The 14,542-nt window shown below is 35.4% G+C and overlaps 1 protein-coding gene across 2 annotated transcripts in view; it reads left to right on the forward strand.

The window, feature by feature from the left end:
* Window positions 1-14,542, forward strand: part of UBR2 (ubiquitin protein ligase E3 component n-recognin 2) — a 57,752-nt gene that overhangs the window by 24,172 nt on the left and 19,038 nt on the right. For both annotated transcript variants that reach the window (XM_017811686.1, XM_017811685.1), the window contains exons 12-27: window positions 638-801; window positions 892-991; window positions 2,015-2,143; window positions 2,891-3,074; window positions 4,115-4,176; window positions 4,849-4,959; window positions 6,839-6,904; window positions 8,258-8,380; window positions 8,725-8,788; window positions 9,083-9,207; window positions 10,469-10,521; window positions 10,778-10,880; window positions 11,417-11,465; window positions 11,896-12,050; window positions 13,428-13,530; window positions 14,265-14,374. In XM_017811686.1, the coding sequence (XP_017667175.1) occupies window positions 638-801; window positions 892-991; window positions 2,015-2,143; window positions 2,891-3,074; window positions 4,115-4,176; window positions 4,849-4,959; window positions 6,839-6,904; window positions 8,258-8,380; window positions 8,725-8,788; window positions 9,083-9,207; window positions 10,469-10,521; window positions 10,778-10,880; window positions 11,417-11,465; window positions 11,896-12,050; window positions 13,428-13,530; window positions 14,265-14,374 (1,701 nt within the window). The remainder of the gene's footprint in view (window positions 1-637; window positions 802-891; window positions 992-2,014; window positions 2,144-2,890; window positions 3,075-4,114; window positions 4,177-4,848; window positions 4,960-6,838; window positions 6,905-8,257; window positions 8,381-8,724; window positions 8,789-9,082; window positions 9,208-10,468; window positions 10,522-10,777; window positions 10,881-11,416; window positions 11,466-11,895; window positions 12,051-13,427; window positions 13,531-14,264; window positions 14,375-14,542) is intronic.

Genomic DNA, 14,542 nt, shown 5'->3' on the forward strand with positions numbered 1-14,542 from the left:
GCAGTGCCTACTTAGTACCCCCTCCTTTGTTGTGGAGTTGAGTTAGTTTAGGCTGGGTGTGGAAGACAATCTTCCTCAGACTTTTCCCGTTGATTTGTTTCATACAACACATGGAAGTATGCAGTAGCCCTTGAGGGGAATTACAAGTAATTTCGCGTAATTTCCATGTGGAAATGCACTGTACAGTTCCTTAGCAGTTCAGAAGATGCTCTGTTCATCACAGCTCTTGACAGTTTGTAAACAGAAAACAAAAGAGCTCTCCCTCCCCTAAAGGGCTCATACTTAAATTATATGAGAGGAGACAACGCATACTTAAAGGGAGGTACAAGTTAATTATAAGACACATAATAACATGTGTCATAATTATATGGGTTAACAGGAGCCTTTCCATAGACAAACTTCTGTACAGAAGGGATCTGAAAAAAGATCTGGATTCTGATAATTTTTGGCTAGCTTACTTTTTCTTTTCCTTCTGTGATTCTCTGAAAAGATTGCCTTTAAATGTTCTGGTTTTATTATTGATATAACTATTTTGACTAAAAAATAATATATTTTATAATAAACTTCATGGTGCAGTGTGAAAATGTTGTTAGCTGTGTCTGTTAATTACAGCAAATTTCAATGTACTTTGACATAGGCTCGGATGCTAATAACAGAAGAAAATCTCATGACCACTATCATCAAAACTTTCATGGACCACTTAAGGCACCGTGACATCCAAGGCAGGTTTCAGTTTGAACGTTACACTGCTCTGCAGGCTTTCAAATTCAGACGTGTTCAGAGCCTTATTTTGGATCTCAAGTAAGTATATTAACTATGTGCTGATCTGATAAATGGAGCTTAAAAAAAAAAAATCTAAAATTAATACTTGCATCTTACTCATCTACCCAGGTATGTGTTGATAAGTAAGCCAACTGAGTGGTCAGATGACTTGAGACGCAAGTTCCTGGAGGGTTTCGATGCCTTCTTAGAATTACTCAAATGTATGCAGGTATGTAAATCTGTGAATTACAAAATTTTGCAGGATTAAAGCAGGAAGTTAGCTATCATGATGTAAAAATGGAAGAAATTTAATATACTTCTCATTTTATAACTTCAGTATAGTATAACTTTTGGAGTCATCATGTTTTCCTGAAACATAACATCTACCTCACTTTTTAAAATTTAGTTTGTGGTAGAGGGCAATAAAGTGGAAGCGCGGTTCAAAAAGAAGTGTAATTTGGGGCATATTTTGCAGTTGTAGAGGCAGACAAGGCTTTTAATTGTGTGAGCAAAATCTGGTCCATCTTAAGTGTCAGCAGAGTTGCTCCTTATGTATTGAGGAATATATTGTTCAAGACACACAAACAGACCTCTTGACTTTGTTTTTTTTCCACAGCCTTTTCATGTACTTATCTTAGGAGGAGCATTTTAAAAACAATGCAGCTTTTACAAGGGCAAATTGACTGTATGATCAGTAAGGTGTAAGTCAGAATCACTCCCATTTTTCAGTACTTCAGTAGCATACCTTTCTCAGTACTTAGCTTTCATTAGTTGGTTTTTGATAGTCAATTGAAAATTTTGTAATCCTCAGATAATGCTGGGTTTTTTTCTTCTTAAGCTAAGAGCTGATTATGTATTATAGTACCCAGTATTTAATTAGTACATAATTGCATGTAATAGCACAACCCTAGAAAGTGTATTCAGAAACCAAAATGTGTATGTAAGATATTGTATGTATGCAAACATTGTTGGACTGCTCATAATACTGAAATCTCTACATTTGTTAATAATAAACACAGCTCATATCCAAAATCTTTCTTGATAGAGTGTTCTACTCTCCCAAATCCCATTTAATATTCTTGTTATTACTTTGATGTGTTTCATTCCCTTTCAGATGGTGTCAAGTTTCTTTTTACCTGTTGCAGCAACAATATGCTTATAAGGATAGCTAACCACTGTCTCACACTCATGCTAATTTTGTCAACATATTTCAGTGATACATTGTTGAGATGCGTAATTCTTTTTGTTTTAGGGTATGGATCCAATAACTCGTCAAGTAGGACAACACATTGAAATGGAACCAGAGTGGGAAGCAGCCTTTACATTGCAGATGAAATTAACCCTTGTTATTTCAATGATGCAGGACTGGTGTGCATTAGATGTGAGTTCCTTCTGAATTGTTTTCCTGTGTGAAGGGAGATAAAACCTAAATATTAATACACGTAACAATTGAGCTAAACACATAAATTCACCATAAGCCAAGAACATCTTCTCTGAGTGAGCGCAAACCTTTTCTGTATTTAAGCAATCTTTTATTGCTTGTACTGACCAATTCATGAGAATGTGGTTAAGCCTTTTACAAAATATTTCAGAGAGTTTTGTCACACATCTGATAGTTGTGATCATCACAACACGGTCAGGTTATAATTTTCAGAGAAGGAGGAATAAAGGAGGAGACCCTGGATCTACCACATACTGCGGATTATAGATGATATTTCTACTCCATAAGTGTTTCGAATTTTAGGAGTACAGAACTTGAGCACTGTAAAATATGGCTGTGGAGTAAGTGATCGTAGAATATTTGAACATTCAGGCTGGCTTTAATCTCTTACTGTTATTTAATGTTCAGGTTTTATTAGCCTAGCATTGTCATTGCTCAGAAAGTTACCAGAACCTGAACCCAAACAACATACTAGTGGGTATTTTTCTAATCAGACATACCAGTATGAGTTTTACAGTCTGTGCCCCCCTTAATTTGGCTCTTTTGTTGGATTCCTTATCTTAATTTTGCAGGACTGTTGTTATAGGTAAAAACCACCAACCCTTCAGTCTTTTTTATGTTGGCTCTATTATTTTTTGCAGCTCTAGTTTTTTTCATAATCTCTGTAAACACCAATCTTTCTTTTAGGAAAAAGTGTTGATTGAAGCTTACAAGAAATGCCTGGCTGTGTTGATGCAGTGTCATAGTGGGTTTACTGATGGAGAACAGCCTATTGTTCTCAGTATGTGTGGACATTCAGTTGAGACCATCAGATACTGCGTTTCTCAGGAAAAAGTTAGCATTCATCTCCCAGTTTCTCGTTTACTTGCAGGTATGAACTGGTTTAAAAATATTTCAGGAGATAAAAAACATTGTATAAATGTGATTTGTATTTGTGTGTACATGAAGAACCACACAACTGTTGCTTAAGGCCTGAATAGGCTTCATTTTGGGCCATTTTCTAGCTGTTTGGTAGCATCTAGGCCAAATGTTCCCAAGCACTGGAGGCCTTGTTATTGTTTCAGGCCTGGTGGAGATTGTCTTATCCCTTTGGATTTGTATTGTGGGCTGCTACTGCTGCTTTTGCCACTTGAGCAATGCAAAAGAACTGCAGCAGAATATGCACTGTGGTTGAATGTTTTGGAATACGTTTAGCTGTTAGAGTGAATAGACTAATCAATATTCTGTTAGAGAATAGATTTATCAAGCAGATGTGTCACCAGAAACTGAAGGTATGCCTTTCTCTTTATATTGTGCCTATCTTGTTCAACAGTTGTGTTGAAAAACACGTTATGAATTTTAGTTTACAGAATCAGAAAGCCATATGATAAAACAAAGTTCACAAGTAATGTTGTGAAATAGTAATTCTTAGGTAAAATGCTGTGCAGCTCAGGATCAAATAACTTTGAATATTTGAATCTTTGAGCCAAGTCCTTGTAACTTTAAAACAAAGCAAAGCAGAAAACCCTCATAGATTTTGTAGGAACCACATTCTAGTTCCTGAGGTATTTTATGAGGTATTTTATCTAAGAATTGATAAAAAGGATGCAGTATCTGTTGTTGATTGTCCTGATAGACCCAGGACTCTTGGCTGAGAGGGTATGACAGAATCAAAAGAAAGGCAAAAATCTTACTTGTACTGCAAGTTTTACACAGTTACAATGGGAAAACTTTAATTATCTCAAAATGTATGCTTTTAACATGTTTCTTCATGAAATAGCTGTGTGGCTCCATGGTGATAAATCTGCAGATTTGTAGGTGTGTCCAGAAAATGGTCTGAGTAAATTAGATGCCTTTTTTTGTCCTGTTTGAATTATATAAAATATTGTCTGTAATATTCTATATGGTTTTTTTTCTCATGTATTTATGTAGGTTTGCATGTTTTGCTGAGTAAAACTGAGGTGGCATATAAGTTTCCAGAGCTGCTACCCCTGGTATGTAATTAAATGTAGCATATTCATTAAATATAATTAATACTCAACGTGAAATTGGTCATGTAAATGTAGGATATTATTAAATAAAACAAAGGATCTTTTTACCATAAATGCTATTCAGATTCTCTTTAGCAGATGAAATTGTCTCTTAAAAGATTAGTATCTAGATATTCTTTTTGTAGTAGAAACTGTTTTTAGGAACTTTAGGCTGGATCTCATTCCTTCTCCTTGGCCTGGGTTCTAATTTTCTTCCCCAGGTGTTTCTTGCTTCCCTCATGTTCTTACTGATATACTGTTTCTTTAGGGGAAGTTTAAAAAAGTAGGATAAAACAGGATAAAACCTAACTGGGAGAAGAATTTCAGTGTCTTTTGAGAGAAGTAGTACTTAACCTTTGAATGAAAGTCAGTGTTGACGTTTTAAAATATGAAACCTGCTGTCTTTAGGAATAAACTAAAGCCCTTGTGTAGTATTTTTGTGGAGCAAAGGGAATGTAAGGGTAACATTTGACTGGATAGATTGGGAATAAGCTCATCAAATTTTCCTGTTGGATTTGCTTCCCTTTTGTATTGCTGAAATATTTTAATTATCACAAATACCATCCTCCTTCATTTCAGTCCCATTTTCTTTTATTTTCTCTGTATATCTCAAAATATTGCATTTTCTTAATGCAGAGTGAGCTTAGCCCGCCGATGTTAATAGAACATCCTCTACGATGCCTAGTCCTCTGTGCCCAAGTGCACGCAGGAATGTGGAGAAGGAATGGGTTCTCTCTTGTTAATCAGGTGAGTACACAGTACCTGCAGAATCACTGTTTTCTGGTAAGTCCCCCAGGATAATTTCAGACCTCAAAACCTTCCCTTTCTGTATTGATTCCAAATGTTACTTATGTAAATCTTACGGCAGTGCGAAGTAGGGGTTTATATCAGCACGAACATCATTTGAATATTTATGCTTTTAATCTGGTCTTTGATTTTCTTTAGTCAGAAGTTGCTTTTTTGTTTCAGGGCTGCTACGGGGCTCAGTGACCTTAGTGCTCTGCATGTAAAGAAGTTTTAGTATAATGCAGTTAATGACTCCTAGCCTTTTTATGGTATGCTGTCCAAAAGCAGTATAAAGTACAGAATTCGATCTGTGCGTCTTCAGTAGTGCATTCATCACCTCCACATAAAAATGTCTCAGATATAAAAATATGCAGCATTAAGATATTATGGCTATTTATATTTAAAAAGTAATTGAAATCCTAAGACCCCACAGAAGCATTAGAACCAGTGTAGAACTGAGTGTTTCTTGGCTTCTAGCTCTCGTACTTATTTTATACTTCTGGAGACTAGCTTCTTTCATCTCTAAACTTATGTTCTCTGTGTTTGTATGAATTAGATGTTTCAAGCATAACAGCTATAAAATGGGTACTGTGGTGTCAGTACCACCCACCAGGGTGATCGTCTAAACTGATTTTCTTAGCGAGACTTACATTACAGCAGGAACAGGATTTAATTCTGGGAGGTGTTAACTTGATCTATTTGCAGGAAAATTCTTTCAGTACCACTAGCCCTCATATTCATCAGATAACTCAGTCTCCTAGTACACATGCACTGCAATTAAGCTGTTCAAACATACTGTATTCTGACACTTCTTGACTCTTAAAGGATCTTCTTAAGGTGGTGTCCTTTATTATCATTATTAAAACAAAAAGAGCTCTAGTTATGTAAAATTATAGCAGTGCCCATATTGCTGAAGACAAACATCAGATCTGGAATTTCAGTGTAGCTTTTGGTGGTAAAATAAGTCTCTGTGTTGATTTCCCCTCATTGTCAGTATCTTGAAGTTAAGAGCATGGTCTAGTTTAGATAATAAGGTTCCCAGAGTCAGCAAGTCCTTCCTCCTTCCTATGGGTATGAGAGCTTATGTTCAGCCAGCTTCTTTTGCATATTTTGCCAGACAATAGGAATGTCTTTGTGTGGATTATTAGGGTGGGGAAGAAAGGGAAGGCATGCCTAGTTGTCTTCCATGTAATTCTGGTGAGAAATGGTGTGTCTGTGGAGGAAAGATTGGGATGGTGAAGATTGCTCCCAGTCCTAGGTAGAAACTTGTCAGCCCTATTTATTTTTCCTTAATTATGGTAGAACTAAACTTTCCCACATTTCAGCGCCATGCAGTGTTCGCAGTGCTGCTGCTGCTTGGTGCAGTAGTGTTGGGTTCGTTCTCAGGATGGTTTGGGTTAAGTCTAGTTCCATCACAGTATTAATGTTTTGCTGACACTAGCAATTCCTGAAAGATTGTATCTCAAATAATCAAAGAGGAATTCATGAAATGAAGAAGAAACATTTCTCGAACTGCAAAGGCTTTCTCTCCTGTGAATTTCAAACAATTAATTTCTAAACAAATAGATATATTAATTCATAAGCCAAGGAGGTAAAAAATATTTTCCTTCTAAGTTTATGCAGTCCAGACATTAGATCAATACAATGCAGCCAGCAACTATTTTGTGCTATATAAAAAAATCTTTTTGCATACAGATACAATTGTATCATTTTTTCAAGTCACAGGTTCATTTTTTGTTTACTAACACTGTATAGCAAAGTTAATTTTTTCAGAATTAAAATCATTTTAGATTAGATATGATCTTTGTTAATGATTGTAGTGTTTGGTTTTGTTTTTCAGATTTATTACTATCATAATGTGAAGTGCAGGAGGGAGATGTTTGACAAGGACATAGTAATGCTTCAGGTAATCACATATACCAGTTTGCATTTTTATCAAGCATTTTCAGGACATGTGTGTGTTTGTTATTAGCTTCATCAGAACTTTTCAATGACAAGGAAAAAAGTCAATTTTTTGTGGAAAAACTTCAATTTTCTTATTGTAGCTTTATCATTATGGGATAATTTGTAAAGGAAATAACAATTGTTGTAATCCTTGTTTTTTAACTATGCTTTGGAAAGTGCAGAATTTTCTATGTAACGCATATATAATGCTACTTCTTCAAGAATGTAATATTTTAACTAATGGGTTGTGCTGTAGTAGCAACTGTGTGAGTCTGCATGTCTTCAGTCATGTACTCAGGGTATGTGTTGGCTCTTCTCCCTCCCTTCAAAGTTGGTGTCTAAAATACTGGGCAGAAAGTGAAACCCCTTTGATTTATTTTTCGTCCTTCAGAAGAGATTTTGTAAATCTGCCAGTCTATCTAATCTTAGCTCTGACAGAGATTCAATACTTCTACGCTGAGAGCAATGTAAGCTGACATTTGCAGCTCGGGGTGCATAGTTCACATGGACAGGAAAATATTTTCTCAGGAAGTTCCTCAAATCTTACCTAGAGTTAGCAATACCCAGTAGGATACAAATGCCCCGAGTTACTTCTGCTTTCAGACATATTTCACTGAGGCTTGATCTACCACTAATTTTTAATGATCAGCAGCAGCTGCCCATTTGGATAGATATCCTTTAGCTGTGTTGGAAATTATTCTGTCTTAAAGATGGTCCCATTAGAAATAGTGAACTAACAGCAAATTTTTATAATTGACTAACTTAGATATCTTGTTTAATAAAGAGAAAAAACTTTAGCTAGTAGTTTTCAGAAACGGAAGTCAGTGTTTGTGCTGCATTAAAACATTGATATTTTTCTTTCCAAGAAGGTTTGGGAAGTTTTGCTATAAAATCTTCAGCCATTCTTTTGAGGATTGGAATTTGTTTTTAAAATCTTCAGTGCTATTAAGTGATATTATGCCTTAAGTTGAGCCAGCAGGAACAAGATTGGAGAGAAAAAGCAAACAAGTCTTTCACTGAATTTTATTTAGACTGTTTCAGATAGAAGGAATAACCCTGAGTATTTTACGTGATGCCTTTAAAAGGGCATCGGGAATTACTGATAAAGCATAGGATTCAGCTTGTCCAATGTGCTGACACTTCTCGTTTTGGAGTCCTAAGAGTGTAAATTTAAGTCATTAAGTCTTCATGCCCAAGATTGAGAAAGGAATGAATTTCATAAAGAATATGCTGTGGACATCATATAGAAATATACAAACATGCTATAATAACATGAAATCTATTTTCTGTTTATAATCTTCTTTTCTTTTAATAGACAGGTGTGTCTATGATGGATCCAAATCACTTCTTGATGATAATGCTGAGTCGCTTTGAACTTTATCAGATATTTAGTACTCCAGACTACGGGAAAAGATTTAGCTCAGAAAATACTAACAAGGTATTTTATGTATTACTGCTATAGAAAACCTACACTTTTTTTCAAAGTGTATCAGATGCTGTTGTGCTGAGGCTGAACAATTTCTTGATAAAAAAGCAAAACCTACCCTATTTTAATTTCATTTGGCTAGTTTGAAATATGCGTAAATATTTTTACCTGTCAAACTGGTAAATGTCAGAAAGCGTTGCATAATATTTGCACTTAGGATTGCAGTTCACCATAGCTTAATTTGGGAGTGCTAAGGGTGAAAACAAGCAATGTTTTGAATCACTGAAAAAGTATTTTCAGTATATGGAATAATTCTTTTAATTGAAAATTGTAAATTCTTTTTTTGATTGTTTCAGGATGTTGTTCAACAAAATAATACTCTTATAGAAGAGATGCTATACCTCATTATAATGATTGTTGGTAAGTTCAGAATGTATTTAACTAATTTTTAAAATTTAGTCCCTTTATGGTCTGGAATGAACATTCATCGTTCCCATCTCAAGTTCAGTTCTGTTGTGGACTTCATGTAGTTCTGACTTCTTTACTAGGAGAAAAACCTCAAAACTAGCTTAGAGTAATGTAATGAATTTTTGAACCCTGGTGTATGAACACAAGATTCTACAGAAGGTGGCCTATTTTCCAGCCTTTAACTTGCAGAAAAAGAGAAAAGAATGTTTAAAATCCTGAAAAAAATGAAGTATTTTATTTCTACAGGTGAAAGATTCAGTCCGGGAATAGGACAGGTAAATGCGACAGATGAAATCAAACGAGAGATCATCCATCAGCTGAGCATCAGGCCAATGGCTCACAGTGAATTGGTGAAAGCATTACCTGAAGATGTAAGTAACTTGGCCTGGAGGAGGGAAGCAACTTTACTTTTTAAGGCTGATTGCTGAAAATTTTCCTTACGCAAGTTCATTTCACTTAATGTGGAATGGATGGAACGGGAGCAGCATGATTGTGCTCAGAGCAAGGTTAGCAAGAGTACAAAGTAATAATTCTCACGGAGAGGGTAGGAAAGAGATAAGGAAGGAATAACATATGAAAGAGGCAGAAACCTGAGAGCTTCTTCAGCTCCTTTCTCTTTTTAATGCTGTTCCTTATCTGGCCATCTGGCCGGCTGTCTCTGCAGGCTGCTTGTAAACCTGAATTAGATGTATGGAAGCGGGTTGTTAGAACTATCCAAAAATATAAGCTGTTATATTTTAATGCCTAACAATAAGTGAAAAGACATGGAATCAGACACAGCATTACGACTTGTGTAACATAAATGGTTCATTTGCATGAACAGAAGCACTTATGTGAATTCTATTAGGAGTGCTTCTGTAGGATAGCAGAGCTTCCTTTTTAATATTTTTGAAGCAGTCTTTTAAACATGATTTCTGAAGACAGTCAGAATTCAATAGTTTATTTAACTGTACAGATAGATTCTGAAATACTTTTCTTTGTTCTAAATATCTTAAAGAATTTGAAAAGTTAAATTTTAAAATTATTTAAAAATAATTTAAGGTTGGATGAAAGAGGAAACTGGGATTTAATTTAGAGTTCCAAACTGTATTGTCAGTCTTTTTTCCTTTGCATGTTAACTGCTGTGAATATGAATTGCATGAAGGGGATGGGAATAGTAAAAGGCAATTTGTGTATGAAGTAGTGTTACATATTTGAGCTGATGTCTCCTGCTGCCTTTTATGGTTGTTTTATCATTTTTCAGTAACTTGTTTTTTTAGCTTGCCTATATTTATTTCAGTTTAAAGGCCTAGAAACCAGAAATACTGACTGTGTATTCCAAAGATAAGCTCAGTATGCTAGCTTCAGGTTTTATTTATTTATTTATTTATTCTACATCCAAGTTCATTATGACAGGGAAAAACAATAAAAATTAAGCACTTAGAATGGCATGACTTGTTAAAAATGTAAATGCAGAGATGGTATTCCTGAATGTATTTTCATGTTATGTGCTTTAGTGTTCTCTTGGGTGCCAGTAAAATGACTTTGCACTACATTCATTTTGCATGCTTACTGTAGTATTGTATGATATTTGAATGTGTTTAATCCAAGAACTACAGTAACACACTGTCTTGCCTTTTCACTCAATTGTAGGAGAACAGAGAGACAGGAATGGAAAGTGTGATTGAAGAAGTGGCATGTTTCAAGTATGTTTCCCTCTATTCTAATATTTCAGCTTTAGAAATGGAATGGCTAAATTAATGAAAATGAGAGAATAAAAGAAAGAGGGCTGGGTTGAGGCAGTTTCTCATGGCTTTACTCACATGCAGAATTCTTAATCCTGTTACTTACTTGTTTTCTAGAATGCCTATTGAGCAGTGGTTTTTAGCTGTTCTACTTAACTGTTTATTCTCAGATGTTAATAACCAATGGACATAAGGTGTTTGGTTTGGTTTTTGGTAGGAAACCTGGATTAACAGGCAGAGGGCTGTATGAGTTAAAACCAGAATGTGCCAAGAACTTCAATCTGTATTTCTATCACTTTTCAAGGGCAGAGCAATCAAAGGTAACTAGTAATTTCATTTTCTGGGGTTTATTCTGTGTCTTTTTTTGTTTGCCTTTTTCCAAAGCTTAGTTCTGGGAAGAAGTGTTATCAGCTGTATATTTGAGAACGTTAACAAAATTGCCCAAGATTTTGCTGTGCCGCTGGATCCTGTGCCCTATACAGAGCTATTGAAATCAGTGGGCCTTCAGGAGCTTGTCTGTGGCTTCTCCTACATTTTCTGTTACTGAAAGTATTTAAAGCAACCTGTGTTTTCCCTTAGATTTATGGAAATTGCCGCTTTAGCTCAGAGTTGTCTTACAATCTTATGCTAGAAAAAGAGTCCAGGCTGGCTCAGGATGAAAGATTAATTTTGAAACTGCGTGGCCTACTTTACAAGTAGAACATAAATTGAAAAGACATGAAAGCTTTCATGTTTATTTAAGGCTGGGAAAAAAGGGAAAAAAACAGTAACAATGGAGTAAAGCATGAATGCTTTTTTTATTAGTTTTATATTTGTACGGGTTTTGAGTAATGCTGGCATTGTTCTTCTATTTCAGGCAGAGGAAGCACAAAGAAAGCTGAAAAGACAGAACAGAGAAGATACAGGTATTTTTTTTAAGAGAAGATGGTAGAAGAAGGAATCACATATTAAGCTGTGTATTGCCCTGAAACTTAAGACTAACAGCCTGTTCCTGGGCTAGAGTAGAAATTGGTTGAAAATGTAGCAATTTTCCTTATGTCTCCCTGGCTGTAGACGGGGATCTCATCTGTCATGGAACTCGCCTTCTGGAGAGCTTATTCTTTTGGCTTTTCTGTTACATGCAAGCCACATGGAATGTTATAGCCTGTTATCAGTAATACTGTTTATCAAGCAATTGAGTTCTGCCTTAGGATCATAGAATGGTTTGGGTTGGAAGGAACCTTAAAGATCATGTAGTTCCTACCCCCCTGCCTTGGGTTAAGCTGTTCAGTCAGACATTTTATATGGGTGTTGCAAATCTTGGAGAAATGTCAAACACACAAATTTCCCTTTCAGCGCTTCCACCACCAGCTCTTCCTCCTTTCTGCCCACTTTTTGCCAGTCTGGTTAATATTCTGCAGTCTGATGTGATGCTGTGCATTATGGGAACTATACTGCAGTGGGCAGTAGAACACAATGGCTATGCCTGGTCGGAGTCCATGCTGCAAAGGGTATGGGTTTTTTGTTTAAAATAATGCTTATGCTAATGAGGGAATATTTATTTTAGCACTTTAACGTGGTTTTATGGATAAAAGTTGTTTACTTGGTATCTGAAATATACAGAATACTCTGAATGAGAAATGGAGGGTGTTTGCTGACATACAGAACTAGGGAAACTCTTCTGGCTCAAATGCAATTTATTTTTAAAAGTTAATAGAAGGCCCAGGTAAATTTCTAATATGATGCACACAAGAGGAGAGAATTCTGCTTGAATCAGTTGAAATAGTGTTCATTGTGGTAGAGAACCAGTTAATCTGAGTTATTGCATATTAAGTAGACATTGATTCTTTTTTCTTGATGTTCATTTGCTTATTTCAGTTTAAGCTAAATCACTTTTAAAAAAAAATCATAGAAGTGCACAAAAGAGTTTTCTAACTTGACAATGTATCAGCTTTGGGAAACTTGACTTATTTTTCTCAAGTCAACTGCTCTTGTCTTGGAAGATCATGCAAAGGTTGATATGAGACATCTGCAAGAGGAAATGGCCCATATCCAATGAGACCTTGTTAAATAGATGTGATAGACTGAGGAAAAATTGACTGTGTAATTAAATTTTAAAAACTTCAAGACTCTCATCAGGTTTTACCGGTTTTTCTGTAGATGCTTAGACTGTTGCATTCCAGTTCTGTTACAGATTTTCAGGTGATTATCCTTTCCTTATGTGGATTTCATTATTGAGTCCAGGCATTCAGTAATGCTTTATGTCTGGAGCATCCTGCCAATTTGCATAGGGTTGCAAAATGGCTGATTCAGCATGACAGAGTTCACCACCAAGATTGAAGTATTTCAGCTTTAAAATACCATTCAGACTATTAGAGTGCTAAATTGGAATTTCCCCCTTAAAGAACGGAATTTCCCTTACTTTAAGTGCAAGGGGATTGCAGCTTTTCACTGACATAAAAATTAGCATTATTTTAAAATGTGTTTCTAGAGAGAATTCTGTTTAAAATGTTTAAGTTTTTTTGTCAGTAAATTTTGTATGTTAAAAGGATAGAAAGTGTGCATCGTGCTTCTGTCCATAGACTTGAGATAATAACAAGCCATTGCCAGGGAGAAAGCTAAGAAGCACTGACTTCTCCCTCAGTAGTCAGGACAGCAAACAGAAAGATACAAGTAGTACAATGTGGGTTTTATGTGGTAAAGTTCCAAACAAACACTATTGCTCCTGTGTAGCTTTGGAATTCTGTATATAGAAATAACTGCAAATATATTCTTATTATATAACTGTATTGTATGACTTCCCCGCCTCTTAATTAATTACCCAAACTGTATAACTAGATTATATGAATTATTTAAGGAAAGAACTAAAATTCATAATTTTTACCTAGGTTTTGCATTTAATTGGAATGGCTTTACAAGAAGAAAAACAGCATCTGGAGAATCTCAGTGAGGAGAACGTTGTAACATTTACCTTCACTCAGAAAATATCAAGTATGCTTTTCTTTTCAAATTTATAGCAAATCTGAAATAACTGAAAATGCCAGGATCTCGTATTTTATTCTTCTGAAATGGCATTTACCAGAAGAGTATATTTATTTATCCATCAAAATTTTACCAAGTTAACTATAGATCCATGCTTTACATATGTGTAGGTTCTATGGTGGTAGCAATTCTATGATGGTAGAAATCTGGAAGTTGAATAATTCCCACTAAACCTAATTCTTAATATCTTTAAGCAGCATCTCAACAAAGATTGCTCTACAGGATTAGATGCAATTGCAGAAACAATAGTTGCATTCTTAAAGATTCTTTTTATCTTGACTCTCCTTTGTATCTTCTGACTAGAGCCTCTAGTTTTGCTAACGTATGAAAGTTGCTAAGACTCTTCCATTTAAAATAATGGGAAATAAAATATTGGAAATTCTACATAGCAGCTCCCAAGATGAAAACAGCAAGGGAGCACATACGGTGCATTTCTCTTGTAAGAAAATATAGTCCATAAGCAAGACTTTCAGGATTTAGAGGTTTCCTCTAACTTTTCAGGATTTAGAGGTTATTCATGAAAATGTTTGCAATGGGGGGAATTAAAAGTTATATTGTGCCTGTTTGCTGAAGGAATTCTTCAGCTACTGAACAAGTGTTGATGGTTTTTGTTTGTAATGTTAATGAATTAATAATTTGTTGAGTAATGGTATAATCAGTTGTCATTGTAATATTTGTCTCAGAACCAGGAGAGGCACCTAGTAATTCCCCTAGCATACTAGCTATGCTAGAAACACTGCAAAATGCACCTCATCTGGAAGTGCACAAGGACATGATCAGATGGATATTGAAGGTAAATGTATTCTATATTACCCCCGAAATTATGGGAGTAAGATTTTCGCAACTTTCCTAATTATATTGTGATGATTTCCTTATTTCCCGTGTTGATTTGTTGTAGCTACATTTTTCCTCCTCTGGAATCCAACATTGCATGTTATCTGGACAGCATTGTATTATACAC

Source organism: Lepidothrix coronata, unplaced genomic scaffold (genome assembly GCF_001604755.1).
Source record: "Lepidothrix coronata isolate B3197 unplaced genomic scaffold, Lepidothrix_coronata-1.0 Scaffold33, whole genome shotgun sequence".
NCBI lineage: Eukaryota > Metazoa > Chordata > Aves > Passeriformes > Pipridae > Lepidothrix > Lepidothrix coronata.